Here is an 18,411-nt window from a genome sequence, read left to right as displayed (position 1 = left end):
CACAAACACACACTCTCTCTTTGTCTTTCTCTACAAATATACTAGAGCTGAGGAAGTAAAATTTGTGTAGTGCATGTGCCTTATCTTCAGTCAAAGGCTAAAATAACCTCTCATCTGTTGGAATGAAAGAAGAAATTTAAGTTAATTTCAGAAAGCATTACTTTCTTTGTTGTCATGCTTAAAAACAAACCTTTGACAATAATTATATATATATATATGTGTGTGTGTGTGTGTGTGTGTGTGTGTGTGTGTGTGTGTGTGTGTGTGTGTGTGTGATTTGTTTTCCCACTGTACTTTACTGTATTATTTTTACTGTGCTAAGTGTATCAGAAATCAATTTCATTAATTTTTCACAGAAGCAGTATATATAGTAGCTATCTTAATCCACTGTTGTTTCGTTAGCAACATTGTAAAATCATATAAATTTAGCCATCGATATCTTTTATTTTTGTATTCTTCTTCATCAAAGGAATCAAACCCTCAGGCTCTAAAGCTCCGTTACCTTCGCCGCTATTTTCCAAAACTGCTGCAACTTCAGCAGCTGTAAACTTGTTTTACAACATTTTTGGAAATGTATCCGACGTGAAGGGAACGCCGTAATGATTTCATGATTGTTTATTGTTTAGTTTCACACAGATTGACACACAAATTCATCAATAACACACGTAGAAATGGATCAGCTCTGAGTGACAGACGAACAGACGAATCACACGGCGATCGTCCTGTGATTCGACGATGAATGACGGTAAAATGTACTAAAAGTGTTACTCGATTGGGGGCGGGAGAGTCTTCTTTTAAGCGCAGACTGACTGCAGACTTTTATTTATCTCAAATAAACAATCAATCAGGGTCCATGTCCTTCCTGATAAAAATTGGAGTTGGGAGCATTCATTTATTCTGGCATACATTACAGACTTTAAAGTTTTTTTTCAGAATTGTCAAAAAATTATTTGTCAGCCGCATAGACGTAGTTTTGGGAGGGGACGGGGGACGTGTCATTTAGCCTCAGGTTATATCTTGGTGACAAGCCTAAGGTTACATTATTATGTAAAGATGATTTTATTATTTGTTTAGCTTTTTTTAGTACGTTAAAAGCACAGTAACCTTGGACAGTTTAAGCGTATAGGCCTAAATATCCGACGCATGACATAGCAAGCAGAGTGTGAGCATCGCACAGCATGGAAGGCAGGTGCTCGCGACCAAGATGCCTTTGTTGATGAGCTGAGAATGAGAACGTGCTGTGACACGTCACAATGTGTCCATAACCTGGAATGTGTGCGTCATAAGAACAGAGTATCATATGTAAGAATATTTTTTACTGTAACATTACACATTGAGGACTCTGTGTGATCGAAAGTGCAAGGAGGAAGAGTACGATGGTCAGGAAACCGGATTATAATGGTGAGGTGTTTTTTTTTTGTTTGTTTGTTTGTTTTTTCAGATATATCCATCCATATGCCAAAGATTTTATGAGAATCCCATACGCCATATGCAATGGTTAACAAAAAAACATTGTACAAAACTATCATGTACATTTCATGTTAAAATTATAATAGCTCTTACATACTTGCTAGGTCTACTTCATATTAAAAACATTCATGTAGTGTACGATCTGTAACTATGTATCAGATCAAAAGCATATGTGTACAGAAGGTGTCATAAAAATATGTAACTGTATATAAAATGTGTTAGACAAAATATAGAGTACCAGTCAAAAGTTCAGACACACCTGACTGAATGTATGTTTTTCATAGGTTTAAACTCATTATATTCTATGTTCTCAGGGGAACCTTTCCCATATGAGCCTTTTTTCAGGGGACCAGTTAGCAAGAGGTGAGTCCTTAAATCTCTCAATGTTCCTCCCATTTACTCCTTCATATCAGTTGACTTTAGTAAACTATTTAAAGCACACAGATCATGGATCACAGAATGTCTGTTATTAGCTCTATACAAGAAATATATGAAGGCCATAGATCTACTAAGACTTATTTGAAACTCATTTGACTTAGCTAAATAACTTTATTACATAATTGAAATGATACAAGTGTGTAGCAATACTTCTTGTTTTTCTTCAGGAGTTGTACAGACATTATCTGCTGTATGACTTTTGTGGCTGCCATTGTCAGCTATATGCTTATTGGCATCCTGGGTAAGAAACATTTCCAACTACACTTTCATGGAAAAATGATTATTCTGGGCTTATAAGAAAGGTCTTTTACACATGTATGGCTTGTGAGATATCCTTCTAACAGAGGTTGTAACACAGCTTTGTTGTATGGAGACCCTCGTCATGTCCTGTTGCCCCGGAATTCCACTGGGATGTTCTGTGGATCTGGAGTCAATTTGTAAGTCCCTCACATACTGGATTAGTATTTATGTCTTCACAGGAATACCAAAACAGCACACTCAGTATGTAAGGAACACTGTCAATATTCTCTCAAATGAGTAGAACTAGCATTACAGTGGAGCTGTGCAGGTTCAAATCATGTGGATACATTAAAGAGCAACAGTGCAAGATGGGTTAGATTTTAGGTTAAATATTTTCATGATTGGCAATTCACAGCAACAAGTGGACCCAATCAAATCACACATGTTTAATGATTGCCTCTAAAACAAAGGGTCCAAACTCAGGTCTAGGAGTGTCACAACACTACGGAGTTTATTGTTTACCCCAATCAAACTCACCCTAGAAGAAAGAACACTTAGGGGAGTAATGGTGTGACTACACCACTGAAGCCTGATGCACATCCTCAAAAAACTGAATAAAAATAGTTTCTTTAATTGGCTAATATTCATGTGTCAAGCTGCATTTGTTTCCAGCATCCTCTTGTGTTTCAGTGACAAACCAAATGTCCTCTACTTTGACGTTCTGAAGTGTGCCAGAGCAACCACAGAAATGGATGCCACTCTAGAGGGTCTCCAGTGTCCAACCACTCAAGTGAGATTTCCACAAAGATTTCCTGTTGAAATTGTACAGAGGCTGAACACGTTTGAATGTAGCCTATTAGAAATCTGCACATGAGACTCATTTATTACAAAACAGTTTATTATGTAGTATGTGAATGCAAGTTTGTAAGTCTGGGGGCTTGGGTATCTTTTTGTTGCTTGGTTTAGGAGCCTTTTGCTGTATCATGCAATGAACAATGAAGTGTAGATATAAATATGAAAAGCAACACTGTGTTTAGCTGCTCAAATAAGATCTCCTTCACTCTGTGTGTTTGTGCATTGGCTTGCAGGTCTGTGTTAAAAAATGCCCTTCGGAGTTCTGGAAGTTGCCCCCAGAGGCGTATGCCCCAGATGCCCTACCTAAAGACTTCTTTCAGCAGCAGTATTGTGATCCTAGACTTGACCTTGCCCAAACCACATTGGTAAAACCTCACACTGCAAATGAGCAATGTAACCAACTTTATCGCTGGCAAATAAATCCTCACCACCCTCTTGACAGAACAGAATCTGTCATATCAGAAGTCTTTGCAATATGCAACCCTTTGTTCCAAGTAGATGGAATTAATTCATTGGTTAAGCCAATCACACATACATAGGATTCAGTATGTTAATGAGATTTTCACATGCATTTCTACTACAGAGTGTTCAAGACATCCTCAATCAAGAGCTTTGTCCGTATTTCTACACCCCAAGTAAACCAGGTACAGACAGCAGGATTACCTTTACAACTACCTGTCTATTTGTCCATCCTGTTTTGTAACAGTTTGACTATGCTATGCACTAAAACATAACCAAACCACCAGGACTGTGCATTTACCGCCATCATAAGTCAGTAGGTTTCATTTTTACAGTCATATTATTTTTCTGTTTCTCTGTGTCTCTCTCCCCTCAGCACTAGGGAAATGCCTGCCTAGCTTTGAACTACAGGACATTCCTCCAGACTTCTCTCTCCCTGGATTCGCTTCCGTAGATGAAACAGTCAAGCACATAAAGAGTGCTATGGAGTAATCCTTCACACACACTCACACACACATATGCATGGATGGTTGGTGTTGATCTATAAGCTGCTTTTGCTGACCAGTATTTTTTGCTTGCAGCTCTCTTGTTTCAGGATTCAACTTTAAGTCAGTGGGGTTACGGATTTTTGAGGATTTTGCTACATCATGGTATTGGATATTAATGTAAGTTAGTTTTATACAAGATTGTATTACACCCAGACATTGTATAGTGTGTGTGTGTGTGTGTGTGTCTGTGTGTGTGTGTGTGTGTGTGTGTGTGTGTGTGTGTGTGTGTGTGTGTGTGTGTGTGTGTATATATATATATATATATATACAGAAAGATTTCAGTTGATTTTCCTTCATCAATCTGCATAGAATACAATACTATATGCAATACAATACTACATATAATACTGGCCAGCGAGATCTAGGGAGACTGTTTGTGGTTTCAAACTTCACTCAGACACTATGAACTGTGAGTCCATAAACAGACAGATTTCTGCCTTCCCTGATTATGTTCAGTCAATTCAGTGAAGCACAGGTGAACCCTAATGAAGTTAAAAAAAAAATTACAGGGACCATTGATAGAAGTAGGATTCAACAGAGCTCAATAAAAACTGTCTTAACAACAGACCTCAATATGTATGTTAATGCAGTATTTCAGACTTTTATTTTAAATAAATGTACAAAACATTATAAAAACCAATGTTTGTTTTCTTGTTGAGGAGTATTTTATCTAGATTGATGAGGAAAAATAGTTAAATCAATTTTAAGATGAGTAATACACAACAAATTTGAAACTTTCTGTATGCATTTTAAGTAAATATTTTTCTCTCTCTCTCTCTCTCTCTCTCTCTCTCTCTCTCTCTCTCTCTCTCAGAGGTCTGGTGGTTGCTATGGTTGTTAGCCTCATGTTCCTCCTGCTTATGAGATATCTGATGTTCGTGCTACTGTTGGCTCTCATCGTGGGAGTGCTCGTAGCTGCAGCGTATGGTAAGCCTGTACAATACATGTTTTAACATACCTGCCATTAGCGACCAGCTCACTGGGTAATAATTAAGCCCTTCATGAATGGTCTCCTGCTGCACTGAAACAAGGAAAATACCAAATTACTGTGGATGGTTCTATGACTGGCACTGATTTGCTGCCCTATAGTGTATGAACTCTGCATGGGACCCTTAATTTTAAAGACAAATTGCAGGGGGTTAGATTAGTGAATGAGGATGTAAGCTGTCTACTCTGTCTTTCTCAGGTATCTACTACTGTTACCGGGAATATAACCACTACAGACACTCCAAACTCACCCTCGGTGACATTACTTATAATTCAGAATTCTCTGTCTACCTTCAAGTGAAAGAGACGTGGCTGTTCTTCTGTAAGGGCTATCAGATTTTCTCACAAGACATGTATTGACAGTATATAAAGTAGAAACAAACATGTTGTAAAGAAAGGAATTTTTCTAAGAATGGACGCATGGCTTTGGTTTATACTGTTGCTGTATGTGAATGATTTTTGTGTGTTTGTGTTTATGTGGCAGTGGTGAGCCTGTGTCTTTTGGAATTCGTAATTTTACTCTTCCTGACACATCGGGGGAGGAGAATATCTGTTGCATTGGCACTGATCAAAGAGTCCAACAGGTAGAGCTTTTTAGGCCTTCAGACACATAGGCGGTAGTAAATATATCCATTGCCAGCATTTCTTTAAACAAATGTCAGCCATCTGCTATGTCCTTCTTGTTTTTGTTGTTGTTGCTGTTGTTTATAAACAGAAAATCACCTTGGATACAAGAAACCCATTAACATTTTTCTTCAAATCAGTGCAGTCTCGGCATTCCTACATTATTACTCATATAAAGCCACTTCGCGGGGGCAGCCTGTATAAAGGCTCTCTTGTGCTCTTAAGGCTACATGAGGCCTTTTGTGCTCTGTGCTGTGTGTAGGGCGGTGAGTTGTGTGACGACCACACTGGCTTACCCCTTGGTGACGTTCCTGCTGGTGGTGATAAGCATGGCCTACTGGGGAATCACTAGCCTGTATCCTCTGCCACTTCCTCTTCTCAACTACCTTCACTTCCTGCTAACAAAGCAAGGCAGTAACTGTATATCTGTCCTCGCCACTGAATTAGTGCTGTAGCTTGGATTGTATTGGTAGTTTGTTGTTGAAAATGTGCTTGTGTCAGTATTTTGTGTGTAGAGTGTGTGTGTTAGGCTGTGTCCTTGACCATTACTGCCCTCAGGTATTTGGCCACTTCAGGTGCTCCTGTATACCATGTCGCTGCTCTCAACTCCTCCATAGCCAACTGTAGTTCTATCACAGGCTCAGAGATTTGCATTCCCAAGGTCAGTCGCCTACACACACCCACACACGATATATCCAAGCTGTAATATTGTTCCCTTTCAAATATATAGTATAACATTCACATATCGCTATTTGCAGCTTCATACAGACATAATATGGTGAATGTATATGATATTCATATGATATTCATACTTCACAATGACTTATTTTAGACGCATTCAGATTACTGACATGTTCCAATAGCCTGGTAATGATTCATTTCACATCTCTTTCCTTTTATTTATACTGTTGTTGTTGTCTTCTTCTTGTTTCTTTTCAGGAATTCAGTGCTTCTCTCCATCCTGATTGTCCATCTGTGCGCTGTGTGTTTTTTAAATACGATGACACGGACTTGTTCTCAAGGATCGCACCCTACCTGCAGATCTATAATTTGCTGGCTTTCCTCTGGTGCGTGAACTTCATCATCGCCCTGGGCCAGTGTACACTAGCCGGTACCTTCGCATCCTTCTACTGGGCCTTCAGTAAACCAGCAGACATTCCCCCGTACCCTCTCTTACAAGCCTTCATCCGGACACTAGGGTACATAGCACTCGTGTTTCATCCCTGCTCCGCTCCGATTGCTTTGATATCAGCCACACCCGAAAGTACATTCCCTTGGTTTGGTGACTACTAACCTAGTACAGAGTCCTAACTGCTCCCCACCTCTAAAGTCTACTAAACTGCTTTTTTTCAAGGTGTCATGTCGGCTCTTTAGCATTGGGTGCTGTCATCCTTACCATATTCCAGGTCCCTCGGATGTTACTGGAATATCTTGACCATAGGTTCAGAGGTAACAATATATATAAAACCTTCATGACCTTAGTCCTGCTTTCTCCTGTCTGTAACTGTAATGTGACACAATTGTCTACTCCACAGACTGCCGGAATTTCTGTTGTCAGTTTGTGATGATGTCCCTCAAATGCTGCTTTTGGTTCCTGGATAAATTCCTCAAGTTCTTCCACAGAAACACCTATATCATGGTGTGTCTCATATCCAGCTGCACACAAAAAAATGATCGATGCTGAAATAACTGTTTTTATGTGTCTTCAGTGATCGGTTGTCTAGCGTTAGTATGAGTATTAGATAAAAACTAAATGAAAAACTGTATGGTGTATATTAGTATGATATGGGTTTTTTTTCACTTTGTGGTAATAGCATCAAAGTATGTAATTGTGTCCATATGACTAGTGAAATTTACTGAGTGTACAATCTGACTCAACATGCTGTTTGTGGTTGATAATATACAGATTGCTATACATGGAAACAATTTCCATGTGTCTGGCAAGAATGCTTATATGCTCTTGAGGAGAAATATTAACCGGTAAGTCCTCAGACAGAGGAGATGTTTCGTACATATAATTGAACGTATGGGGTTGTGTGTGAATATGAATGATTTAATGTTGCTGTTGTGGAACAAATTACTTCCATTTCCTTGTTTTGAAGGCAAAAATATTAAATGGAGGAATTTATCAGTACAAACTCATGTGAAAATAATTTGTATACATATTTTTAATATGAGTACCAATTGTTCTAGCTCAAGTTTAGCACGCTGTCCTTGACCATGTCCCTCTGTCCACAGGGTGGTGGTGTTGGACTGTGTTACAGACACACTGCTGTTTTCCGGCAAGGTGCTGGTGGTCGGATTAGTGGGTGAGAAATACAGTGTGAAGTCATGTGTATGTTACCCATACTACACTTCATCACATTTAAAAGGTACAACACATTTTAAAAGGTAACTCTGGGGGTTTTCTACATTCCCTGTAAGGTCTGCTGGCTTTCTTCTTCTTCTCTGGGAGAATCAGGCTGCCAGATGACAATTTCCAGATTCAGCTGCTGCATTACTACTGGTTGCCCGTTATCGTATGTATTGCCTCCACTGTCGGATAACCTCAGAACAAACTCAAGTGCTGACACTTGCTTCTGTGTGAGATCAAAACATCAGCATATTCAGTACACTGTATAAATGGGTTTAATGACAGCAACTGTAAAGTCACTTTATAAATAACCAGGATTTACACATTTATTCTGTAGAGCAGTGCCTGTTATAGTACTGACGGCCCAGCGTATATATCTACTACTGCTGTTTTTTTAGACGGTGATGGCAGGAGCTTACTTGATCGCTCAGGGCTTCTTCAGTGTGTACAGCATGTGTGTGGACACCCTTTTTCTCTGCTTCTGTAAGCCACACACACACTCACACACACACACACACACACACACACACACACACACACACACACACACACACACACACACACACACATACACTCATTCCACCAGTTCATGACACTGGGCACACAGTTGAAAGCTTGCATGGTCCAGTCCCTTTACTTCAGAGAGAGTAGAATTATAAAAAACATTATTAGCTCACATTTCAGTCTTAAGCTACTATATATTCCAATCAACAGGACTACATTGTTTTCACTTCCACTGTAATGTTTTTGTCTCCTCTAGTGGAGGATCTGGAGCGTAATGAGGGCACCATGCTGAGACCATACTACATGTCCGGGTCTCTGTGGCGAATCCTCAATAAGTCCTAAAGAGCCTTAAAAAAAAGACAGCTTTCGACCACATCCTTTTCCATACTTTTTATAAATAAACCAAACAAGCATTTATGTTAGTCTTTTTTTGTTTGTTGCTGTAAAACTGCTCAGCATTCTGATCGCTACTGTAATGTTCAGAAGACAGCTGACGGGGCCTCTATCAGGACTGATTTGGTTTTGACCAAACAGCAGACACACACTGGATGTTCTGGTAAACACTGAGTAGGAGTACGCTTGTGCCTAAATGTGGGGTTTATGAGAAGTTTTAGTTCTTTGCCAACTCCTGATTATGCATAAAAGATCACATTCCATGGTATGCTACGATATTATTTTTTTATTTCTGAGTATAATAGAGAGTATACAAACTAGTAGGAATGACTGAGCTAAATGCAAATTTTCTTACTTTATTAACTGAATACTATTTTATATATGAAATATGTGAACGTTTACAACATATAGAATACATTTATGATGTGATACAACAGTTGATAAAAAAACAATAAGAATATAAAATCCCAGAAATCTATTTTCCTTTCTTTTTTCACACGTATGAAGTCATAAGCTCATCCACATGGCCCGTTATGACCAATACATGCACTATTCTGAACAGGCTTAGAGTAATTTTGATTTTCACACAATGCAATTTTTACAGAAGACAATGCCTTGAAAAAATGTCCAGTTCAAATGATTTATACAGACTGGTTCTCAGCACTAAAAATGTACAGTACATCATTCATTACTTTCACTTTAAACCAATATATTTCATTTCTGGTTGGATTTTCTCTCATAAGGATTAATACCAATCAATTAAGACAGGTTTTCAATTAAAGACAAAGGTATAGTTGCCAGTAATAACTGGAACTTTAGAAGGGATCTAGGTCATTTGTATCACTGTAAAATATTTAACACAAAGATTTAGGACAGCTGGTGGTGTGTATCTAATTGTTAACATATACACTAGTACATCCACTAAAGCCTACCATAATAATATCAACACCAAATGCAACAAAGTCATTTTGTTTCCAATGCTGAAAATGGTAAATGAGAGTAAAACCAACAGAAAAATAGTTTTTGGCCTAGGCCAAACAAACGAGACATTACAATGGGCATGCCCCCCTTTAAAAGATTCACAGTAGAAATGTAAATATATGTATAATTTATTAATGTAACATAAAACAGCAATAAGAAAAATGCAAAAATACTATGGTGAAGGACATTGTGACAAAACCCCATGTGAATGCTTATATTACAATCCTGTTTGGACAAGTTTGATCCTCAGTCTCTACCAGTGGTTAATTGTATCTTCTTACAAAAAAAAGGAACCTTAAGGTCTGTAATGGATAGTCATTATATATATAAAACAATTACAATGCTGCAAAAAAAACAAATTGTCAGCAATATCAATGGCTAATTTAAATGACAATAAGGTAGAAACTGAATTATAAGAAGAAAGCCATATATTCATCTGTTTTGAAAGAATTCAAATATTTAATATCACTGTGGCTAGTTGTACTGTGCACTAAGATATAGTTAGCTTCAGCTTGTGAATTGTATTTACAACTTGGATATGGCTGTGAACTTTAATTTCCAGCATGTAACACAATTTTAAAATTTTACCCAGCATAAAGGTGTTTCCCTTCTGATCAGTTCACCTAAAATGAACAGAATCCAAATGTGCTAAAATGTGCTACCTAACCAACTATTGTGCTTTTCTAGATTCTCCATTTACTATCTGGATCACACCACACCTCATTTCAACATCTCTTCACCAGACTTACACACAGAGGTATTCTGCAGATGTCAGTGAAAGGAACTGGGTTTTGGATTTCTCTGGCCATAACTGACACCAAAACAAAATTAAATACTGATTATGGACAACATACATAAAATGACACAGTACAAAGTCTGATTTTGGTCCCACAGTAAATGTCATTGGTCACTGATGTTCAAAATATCAGTGAAAATCAAAGCAGTGTATATTTGGCAACACTGTAAAGCATTTGAGTAGGACTTTGTGTAGACAGCTTCGAATTATTGAGATGTAGTTCTGACGTAGTTGCTCTCTACATTATTTTTTTTTCTTTCACTGAAACATGTCTTTAACTGAAACATGTAAAAAAAAAATAATAATAAAAAAACTAAAAGTATTGAAGAATCAGGGCACTTAGTGTTGAATTTGCTGTGTCCAAATATGTTAGTTTGGCTACAAGGGACTTCACATTAGATTCAATTAGATGATACCACACACTTCAGGATATAGAAATTATTATATTTTGTAATATATTAATTATATTTCCTGATATTTTCCCAAATTAATCATTGTCATTTCTCTGTGTAACATGTCAAAGGCCTGCGCAGACTTTCCATTACATGTTTGAAGCTAAAACATTTTTAAATTACTTAACTACCACACCAATAAGTTACTTGGCATGTGCAGAAGAGAATAGCATGTCCTCAGTTACCAAGCATCTTAAGCAAACAGTATACAAGATTTCTGGTGCTATTACATACTGACAGTATGTGACAGCAGGTAAGAGGCACATTTTGGCACTTCAGATTTGGCATTTTAATTTTTTTGCTTGTCCACTGGATTTTTAAGTAATGAATATGTGAGGCACTTGTTGGGTCTGGACAGAACTGAGCATTTTTCTTTTATATTTGATGTTTTTCATGAAGAGTGGTTCAAGTGATTTGACATAATGCTAATTCAAGATATCTCTAAATACAGTTTGAGTAGACATAATGCTAATTCCAGATATGGCTAAATACAGTTTGAGTAGACACAATGCTAATTCAGTACATCTCTAATTACAGTTTGAGTAGACATAATGCTAATTCAAGACATCTGTAATTATATTTTGACTAGTTATATTTTGACTAATTATATTTTGATTTAAAAAATATTAAATGGAGGAATTTAATATTACATACTTATGTGAAAATAATTTGTATACATATTTTTAATATGAGTGCCAAGAAAGGGCTACTTTGATCAGTCATTTTTATGTGTTTCATTGTTCTAGCTCAAGTTTAGCACGCTGTCCTTGACCATGTCCCTCTGTCCACAGGGTGGTGGTGTTGGACTGTGTTACAGACACACTGCTGTTTTCCGGCAAGGTGCTGGTGGTCGGATTAGTGGGTGAGAAATACAGTGTGAAGTCATGTGTATGTTACCCATACTACACTTCATCACATTTAAAAGGTACAACACACTTTAAAAGGTAACTCTGGGGGTTTTCTACATTCCCTGTAAGGTCTGCTGGCTTTCTTCTTCTTCTCTGGGAGAATCAGGCTGTCAGATGACAATTTCCAGATTCAGCTGCTGCATTACTACTGGTTGCCCGTTATCGTATGTATTGCCTCCACTGTCGGATAACCTCAGAACAAACTCAAGTGCTGACACTTGCTTCTGTGTGAGATCAAAACATCAGCATATTCAGTACACTGTATAAATGGGTTTAATGACAGCAACTGTAAAGTCACTTTATAAATAACCAGGATTTACACATTTATTCTGTAGAGCAGTGCCTGTTATAGTACTGACGGCCCAGCGTATATATCTACTACTGCTGTTTTTTTAGACGGTGATGGCAGGAGCTTACTTGATCGCTCAGGGCTTCTTCAGTGTGTACAGCATGTGTGTGGACACCCTTTTTCTCTGCTTCTGTAAGCCACACACACACTCACACACACACACACACACACACACACACACACACACACACACACATACACTCATTCCACCAGTTCATGACACTGGGCACACAGTTGAAAGGTTGCATGGTCCAGTCCCTTTACTTCAGAGAGAGTAGAATTTTAAAAAACAATATTAGCTCACATTTCAGTCTTAAGCTACTATATTTTCCAATCAACAGGACTATATTGTTTTCACTTCCACTGTAATGTTTTTGTCTCCTCTAGTGGAGGATCTGGAGCGTAATGAGGGCACCATGCTGAGACCATACTACATGTCCGGGTCTCTGTGGCGAATCCTCAATAAGTCCTAAAGAGCCTTAAAAAAAAGACAGCTTTCGACCACATCCTTTTCCATACTTTTCATAAATAAACCAAACAAGCATTTATGTTAGTCTTTTTTTGTTTGTTGCTGTAAAACTGCTCAGCATTCTGATCACTACTGTAATGTTCAGAAGACAGCTGACGGGACCTCTATCAGGACTGATTTGGTTTTGACCAAACAGCAGACACACACTGGATGTTCTGGCAAACACTGAGTAGGAGTAAGCTTGTGCCTAAATTTGGGGTATATGAGAAGTTTTAGTTCTTTGCTAACTCCTGATTATGCATAAAAGATCACATTCCATGGTATGCTACGATATTATTTTTTTATTTCTGAGTATAATAGAGAGTATACAAACTAGTAAGAATGACTGAGCTAAATGCAAATGTTCTTAGTTTATTAACTGAATACTATTTTATATATGAAATATGTGAACGTTTACAACATATAGAATACATTTATGATGTGATACAACAGTTGATAAAAAAACAATAAGAATATAAAATCCCAGAAATCTGTTTTCCTTTCTTTTTTCACACGTATGAAGTCATAAGCTCATCCACATGGCCCGTTATGACCAATACATGCACCATTCTGAACAGGCTTAGAGTAATTTTGATTTTCACACAATGCAATTTTTACAGAAGACAATGCCTTGAAAAAATGTCCAGTTCAAATGGTTTATACAGACTGGTCTCAGCACTAAAAATGTACAGTACATCATTCATTACTTTCACTTTAAACCAATATATTTCATTTCTGGTTGGATTTTCTCTCATAAGGATTAATACCAATCAATTAAGACAGGTTTTCAATTAAAGACAAAGGTATAGTTGCCAGTAATAACTGGAACTTTAGAAGGGATCTAGGTCATTTGTATCAGTGTAAAATATTTAACACAAATATTTAGGACAGCTGGTGGTGTGCATCTATTTGTTAACATATACACTAGTACATCTACTAAAGCCTACCATAATGATATCAACACCAAATGCAACAGAGCCATTTTGTTTCCAATGCTGAAAATGTTAAATGAGAGTAAAACCAACAGAAAAATAGTTTTTGGCCTAGGCCAAACAAACGAGACATTACAATAGCCAGCCCACCTTTAAAAGATTCATAGTAGAAATGTAAATATATGTTTAATTTATTAATGTAACATAAAACAGCAATGAGAAAAATGCAAAAATACTATGGTGAAGGACATTGTGACAAAACACCTTGTGAATGCTAATATTACAATCCTGTTTGGACAAGTTTGATCCTCAGTCTCTACCAGTGGTTAATTGTATCTTCTTATAAAAAAAAGGAACCTTGTGGTCTGTAATGGATAGTCATTATATATATAAAACAATTACAATGCTGCAAAAAAAAAAAAAGAAATTGTCAGCAATATCAATGGCTATTTTATATGACAATAAGGTAGAAACTGAATTATAAGAACAAAGCCATATATTCATCTGTTTTGAAAGAATTAAAAATAGTTAATATCACTGTGGCTAGTTATACTGTGCACTAAGATATAGTTAGCTTCAGCTTGTGAATTGTATTTATAACTTGGATATGGATGTGAACTTTAATTTCCAGCATGTAACACAATTTTAAAATTTTACCCAGCATAAAGGTGTTTCCCCACTGATCAGTTCACCTAAAATGAACAGAATCCAAAATAGAGAGCCACGTTTAAGAACCTTGATGTAAATTTCAGATGTAAACAAGGAGTAGCACTAAATAACAAGAGCCGCTTGGTTGTTCCCTTGAACCACTGAAACTGAATTGGGGAATGCTAGGGCTCTGTTCCAGTGTGAAGACCTTTCCAGTGATACTTCATCAATATTTACAAGAAAAAATGTGCTAAAATGTGCTACCTAACCAACTATTGTGCTTTTCTAGATTCTCAATTTACTATCTGGATCACACCAAACCTCATTTCAACATCTCTTCACCAGACTTACACACAGAGGTATTCTGCAGAGGTCAGTGAAAGGAACTGGGTTTTGGATTTCTCTGGCCATAACTGACACCAAAACAAAATTAAATACTGATTATGGACAACATACATAAAATGCCACAGTACACAGTATGATTTTGGTCCCACAGTAACTGCCTTTGGTCACTGTTGTTCAAAATATCATTGAAAATCAAAGGAGTGTATATCTGGCAACACTGTAAAGCATTTAGTGTTGAATTTGCTGTGTCCAAATGTTAGTTTGGCTACAAGGGACTTCACATGAGATTCAATTAAGCAAACAGTATACAAGATTTCTGGTCCTAATACATACTGACAGTATGTGACAGCAGGTAAGAGGCACATTTTGGCACTTCAGATTTGGCATTCTAATTTTTTTGCTTGTCCACTGGATTTTTAGATAATGAATATGTCAGGCACTTGTTGGGTCTGGACAATACTGAGCATTTGTCTTTTATATTTGATGTTTTTAATGAAGAGTGGTTCAAGTGATTTGGCTAAATATTTGCGGTCATCCCAGATGGAAGCAAACGGGACGGGTACGAAAGTGGCACTGTGTAAGCGTGTGCTGTTCACACATTGGACTTGGAACTGTCCTTGGATTGGCTGTGCTCTGCAGCCACCTCTGGAAGTGTGGGGGCGGAGCTTAGGACGGGGCTCCGGAAGGAAAAATGTTGGACAGGCAGCTGCACCTCTTCTAGCAAGTCATTGGGCTTCATCCTGTACAGGCAGCACAAAGACTGTCAATGAGACACTGACTACTACTTACTGCTGATGGTTGAAAAAGTCGATGGCATACTTCTACCAGGGTAAAGTTACCATAGGTGAGATCTTAAAGCATGTCACAATAATAAGAATGTCTCCTTTGTTGTCATAGGTTTAAAGGCCAAGCACCACCTAATAGACCTCCCTAAAGAGTTCACATTATCTTAGATACTACAAAAAATGCACATGTAAATTAAAACTAAAATAACATGTTCACTGAAGTAAATTGAAGGAAAAACCCAAAAAATGTCGCTCTGGAAATTCCAGAAAGTTGACGAGTGATGTCACTGGTTGTCATCAGACAGTGTGCTAACAGATATGAAGCTGCAATATGCACATTACCAGTAACCAGTGTAACTGGAACCAAGAAACTGGTATATGCTGTTGCAGTAGTCATGCTTGAGACAGTGGACAAGATAGAGAAAACAGTAGTGGTGATAGAAACATCTAAAGGAAGCAATATGAGAAATTGCAAAAATACCAGGGACTGAAAGAAGAGAGAATGTGGAGGGTTAGCATCAAGGTTGTCCCAGTGGTGATAGGGGAACCTGGGGCAGTGACTCCTAAGCTCGAGGAGTAGCTTCAACAGATCTCAAGAATGACATTGTCAATCTCAGTCCACAAGAGTGCAATCCTGGGAGCAGCAAAGCTAAAACTTCCAGACCTCTGGTAGAAGGCCCGATTGGCGAGCATGAAAGGGCCACAGATGTGAGACAGATACACACATGCATACACACAAACACACACTCTCTCTTTGTCTTTCTCTACAAATATACTAGAGCTGAGGAAGTAAAATTTGTGTAGTGCATGTGCCTTATCTTCAGTCAAAGGCTAAAATAACCTCTCATCTGTTGGAATGAAAGAAGAAATTTAAGTTAATTTCAGAAAGCATTACGTTCTTTGTTGTCATGCTTAAAAACAAACCTTTGACAATAATTATATATATATATATATATATATATATATATATATATATATATATATATATATATATATATATATATATAATTTATTTATTATATATATATATATATATATATATATATATATATATATATATATATATATATATATATGTGTGTGTGTGTGTGTGTGTGTGTGTGTGTGTGTGTGTGCGTGTGTGTGATTTGTTTTCCCACTGTACTTTACTGTATTATTTTTACTGTGCTAAGTGTATCAGAAATCAATTTCATTAATTTTTCACAGAAGCAGTATATATAGTAGCTATCTTAATCCACTGTTGTTTCGTTAGCAACATTGTAAAATCATATAAATTTAGCCATCGATATCTTTTATTTTTGTATTCTTCTTCATCAAAGGAATCAAACCCTCAGGCTCTAAAGCTCCGTTACCTTCGCCGCTATTTTCCAAAACTGCTGCAACTTCAGCAGCTGTAAACTTGTTTTACAACATTTTTGGAAATGTATCCGACGTGAAGGGAACGCCGTAATGATTTCATGATTGTTTATTGTTTAGTTTCACACAGATTGACACACAAATTCATCAATAACACACGTAGAAATGGATCAGCTCTGAGTGACAGACGAACAGACGAATCACACGGCGATCGTCCTGTGATTCGACGATGAATGACGGTAAAATGTACTAAAAGTGTTACTCGATTGGGGGCGGGAGAGTCTTCTTTTAAGCGCAGACTGACTGCAGACTTTTATTTATCTCAAATAAACAATCAATCAGGGTCCATGTCCTTCCTGATAAAAATTGGAGTTGGGAGCATTCATTTATTCTGGCATACATTACAGACTTTAAAGTTTTTTTCAGAATTGTCAAAAAATTATTTGTCAGTCGCATAGACGTAGTTTTGGGAGGGGACGGGGTGCGTGTCATTTAGCCTCAGGTTATATCTTGGTGACAAGCCTAAGGTTACATTATTATGTAAAGATTATTTTATTATTTGTTTAGCTTTTTTTAGTACGTTAAAAGCACAGTAACCTTGGACAGTTTAAGCGTATAGGCCTAAATATCCGACGCATGACATAGCAAGCAGAGTGTGAGCATCGCACAGCATGGAAGGCAGGTGCTCGCGACCAAGATGCCTTTGTTGATGAGCTGAGAATGAGAACGTGCTGTGACTTCACACGTCACAATGTGTCCATAACCTGGAATGTGTGCGTCATAAGAACAGAGTATCATATGTAAGAATATTTTTTACTGTAACATTACACATTGCGGACTCTGTGTGATCGAAAGTGCAAGGAGGAAGAGTACGATGGTCAGGAAACCGCATTATAATGGTGAGGTGTTTTTTTTTTGTTTGTTTGTTTGTTTTTTCAGATATATCCATCCATATGCCAAAGATTTTATGAGAAACCCATACGCCATATGCAATGGTTAACAAATAAACATTGTACAAAACTATCATGTACATTTCATGTTAAAATTATAATAGCTCTTACATACTTGCTAGGTCTATTTCATATTAAAAACATTCATGTAGTGTACGATCTGTAACTATGTATCAGATCAAAAGCATATGTGTACAGAAGGTGTCATAAAAATATGTAACTGTATATAAAATGTGTTAGACAAAATATAGAGTACCAGTCAAAAGTTCAGACACACCTGACTGAATGTATGTTTTTCATAGGTTTAAACTCATTATATTCTATGTTCTCAGGGGAACCTTTCCCATATGAGCCTTTTTTCAGGGGACCAGTTAGCAAGAGGTGAGTCCTTAAATCTCTCAATGTTCCTCCCATTTACTCCTTCATATCAGTTGACTTTAGTAAACTATTTAAAGCACACACATCATGGATCACAGAATGTCTGTTATTAGCTCTATACAAGAAATATATGAAGGCCATAGATCTACTAA

At 37.3% G+C, this 18,411-nt stretch overlaps 1 protein-coding gene across 1 annotated transcript; it reads left to right on the top strand.

The window, feature by feature from the left end:
* The first annotated feature begins 735 nt into the window (after positions 1–735).
* Positions 736–8,820, top strand: LOC145659603 (choline transporter-like protein 4). Its single transcript, XM_081722391.1, has 19 exons — positions 736–745; positions 1,785–1,833; positions 2,076–2,149; positions 2,267–2,345; positions 2,839–2,938; positions 3,237–3,325; positions 4,876–4,937; positions 5,197–5,319; positions 5,482–5,581; positions 5,884–5,976; positions 6,180–6,282; positions 6,561–6,820; positions 6,976–7,070; positions 7,157–7,260; positions 7,528–7,601; positions 7,860–7,930; positions 8,046–8,140; positions 8,373–8,457; positions 8,735–8,820. The coding sequence occupies exons 1-19, from the start codon at positions 736–738 to the stop codon at positions 8,818–8,820; spliced, it is 1,752 nt and encodes a 583-aa protein (XP_081578517.1).
* The last annotated feature ends 9,591 nt before the right edge of the window (positions 8,821–18,411 follow it).

Source organism: Electrophorus electricus, chromosome 1, assembly GCF_041902795.1.
Source record: "Electrophorus electricus isolate QZ-2024a chromosome 1, ASM4190279v1, whole genome shotgun sequence".
Lineage (NCBI taxonomy): Eukaryota > Metazoa > Chordata > Actinopteri > Gymnotiformes > Gymnotidae > Electrophorus > Electrophorus electricus.
The sequence above is the reverse complement of the archived record's forward strand: the minus strand, read 5'-3'. Positions and strand labels throughout refer to the sequence as shown.

Excerpts from the sequence above, each read along its gene's own strand:
- LOC145659603 (XM_081722391.1), top strand. Across the intron at positions 7,071-7,156 it reads TCTTGACCATAGGTTCAGAG|ACTGCCGGAATTTCTGTTGT; the intron begins GTAACAATATAT and ends TCTACTCCACAG. Across the intron at positions 8,458-8,734 it reads CACCCTTTTTCTCTGCTTCT|TGGAGGATCTGGAGCGTAAT; the intron begins GTAAGCCACACA and ends TGTCTCCTCTAG.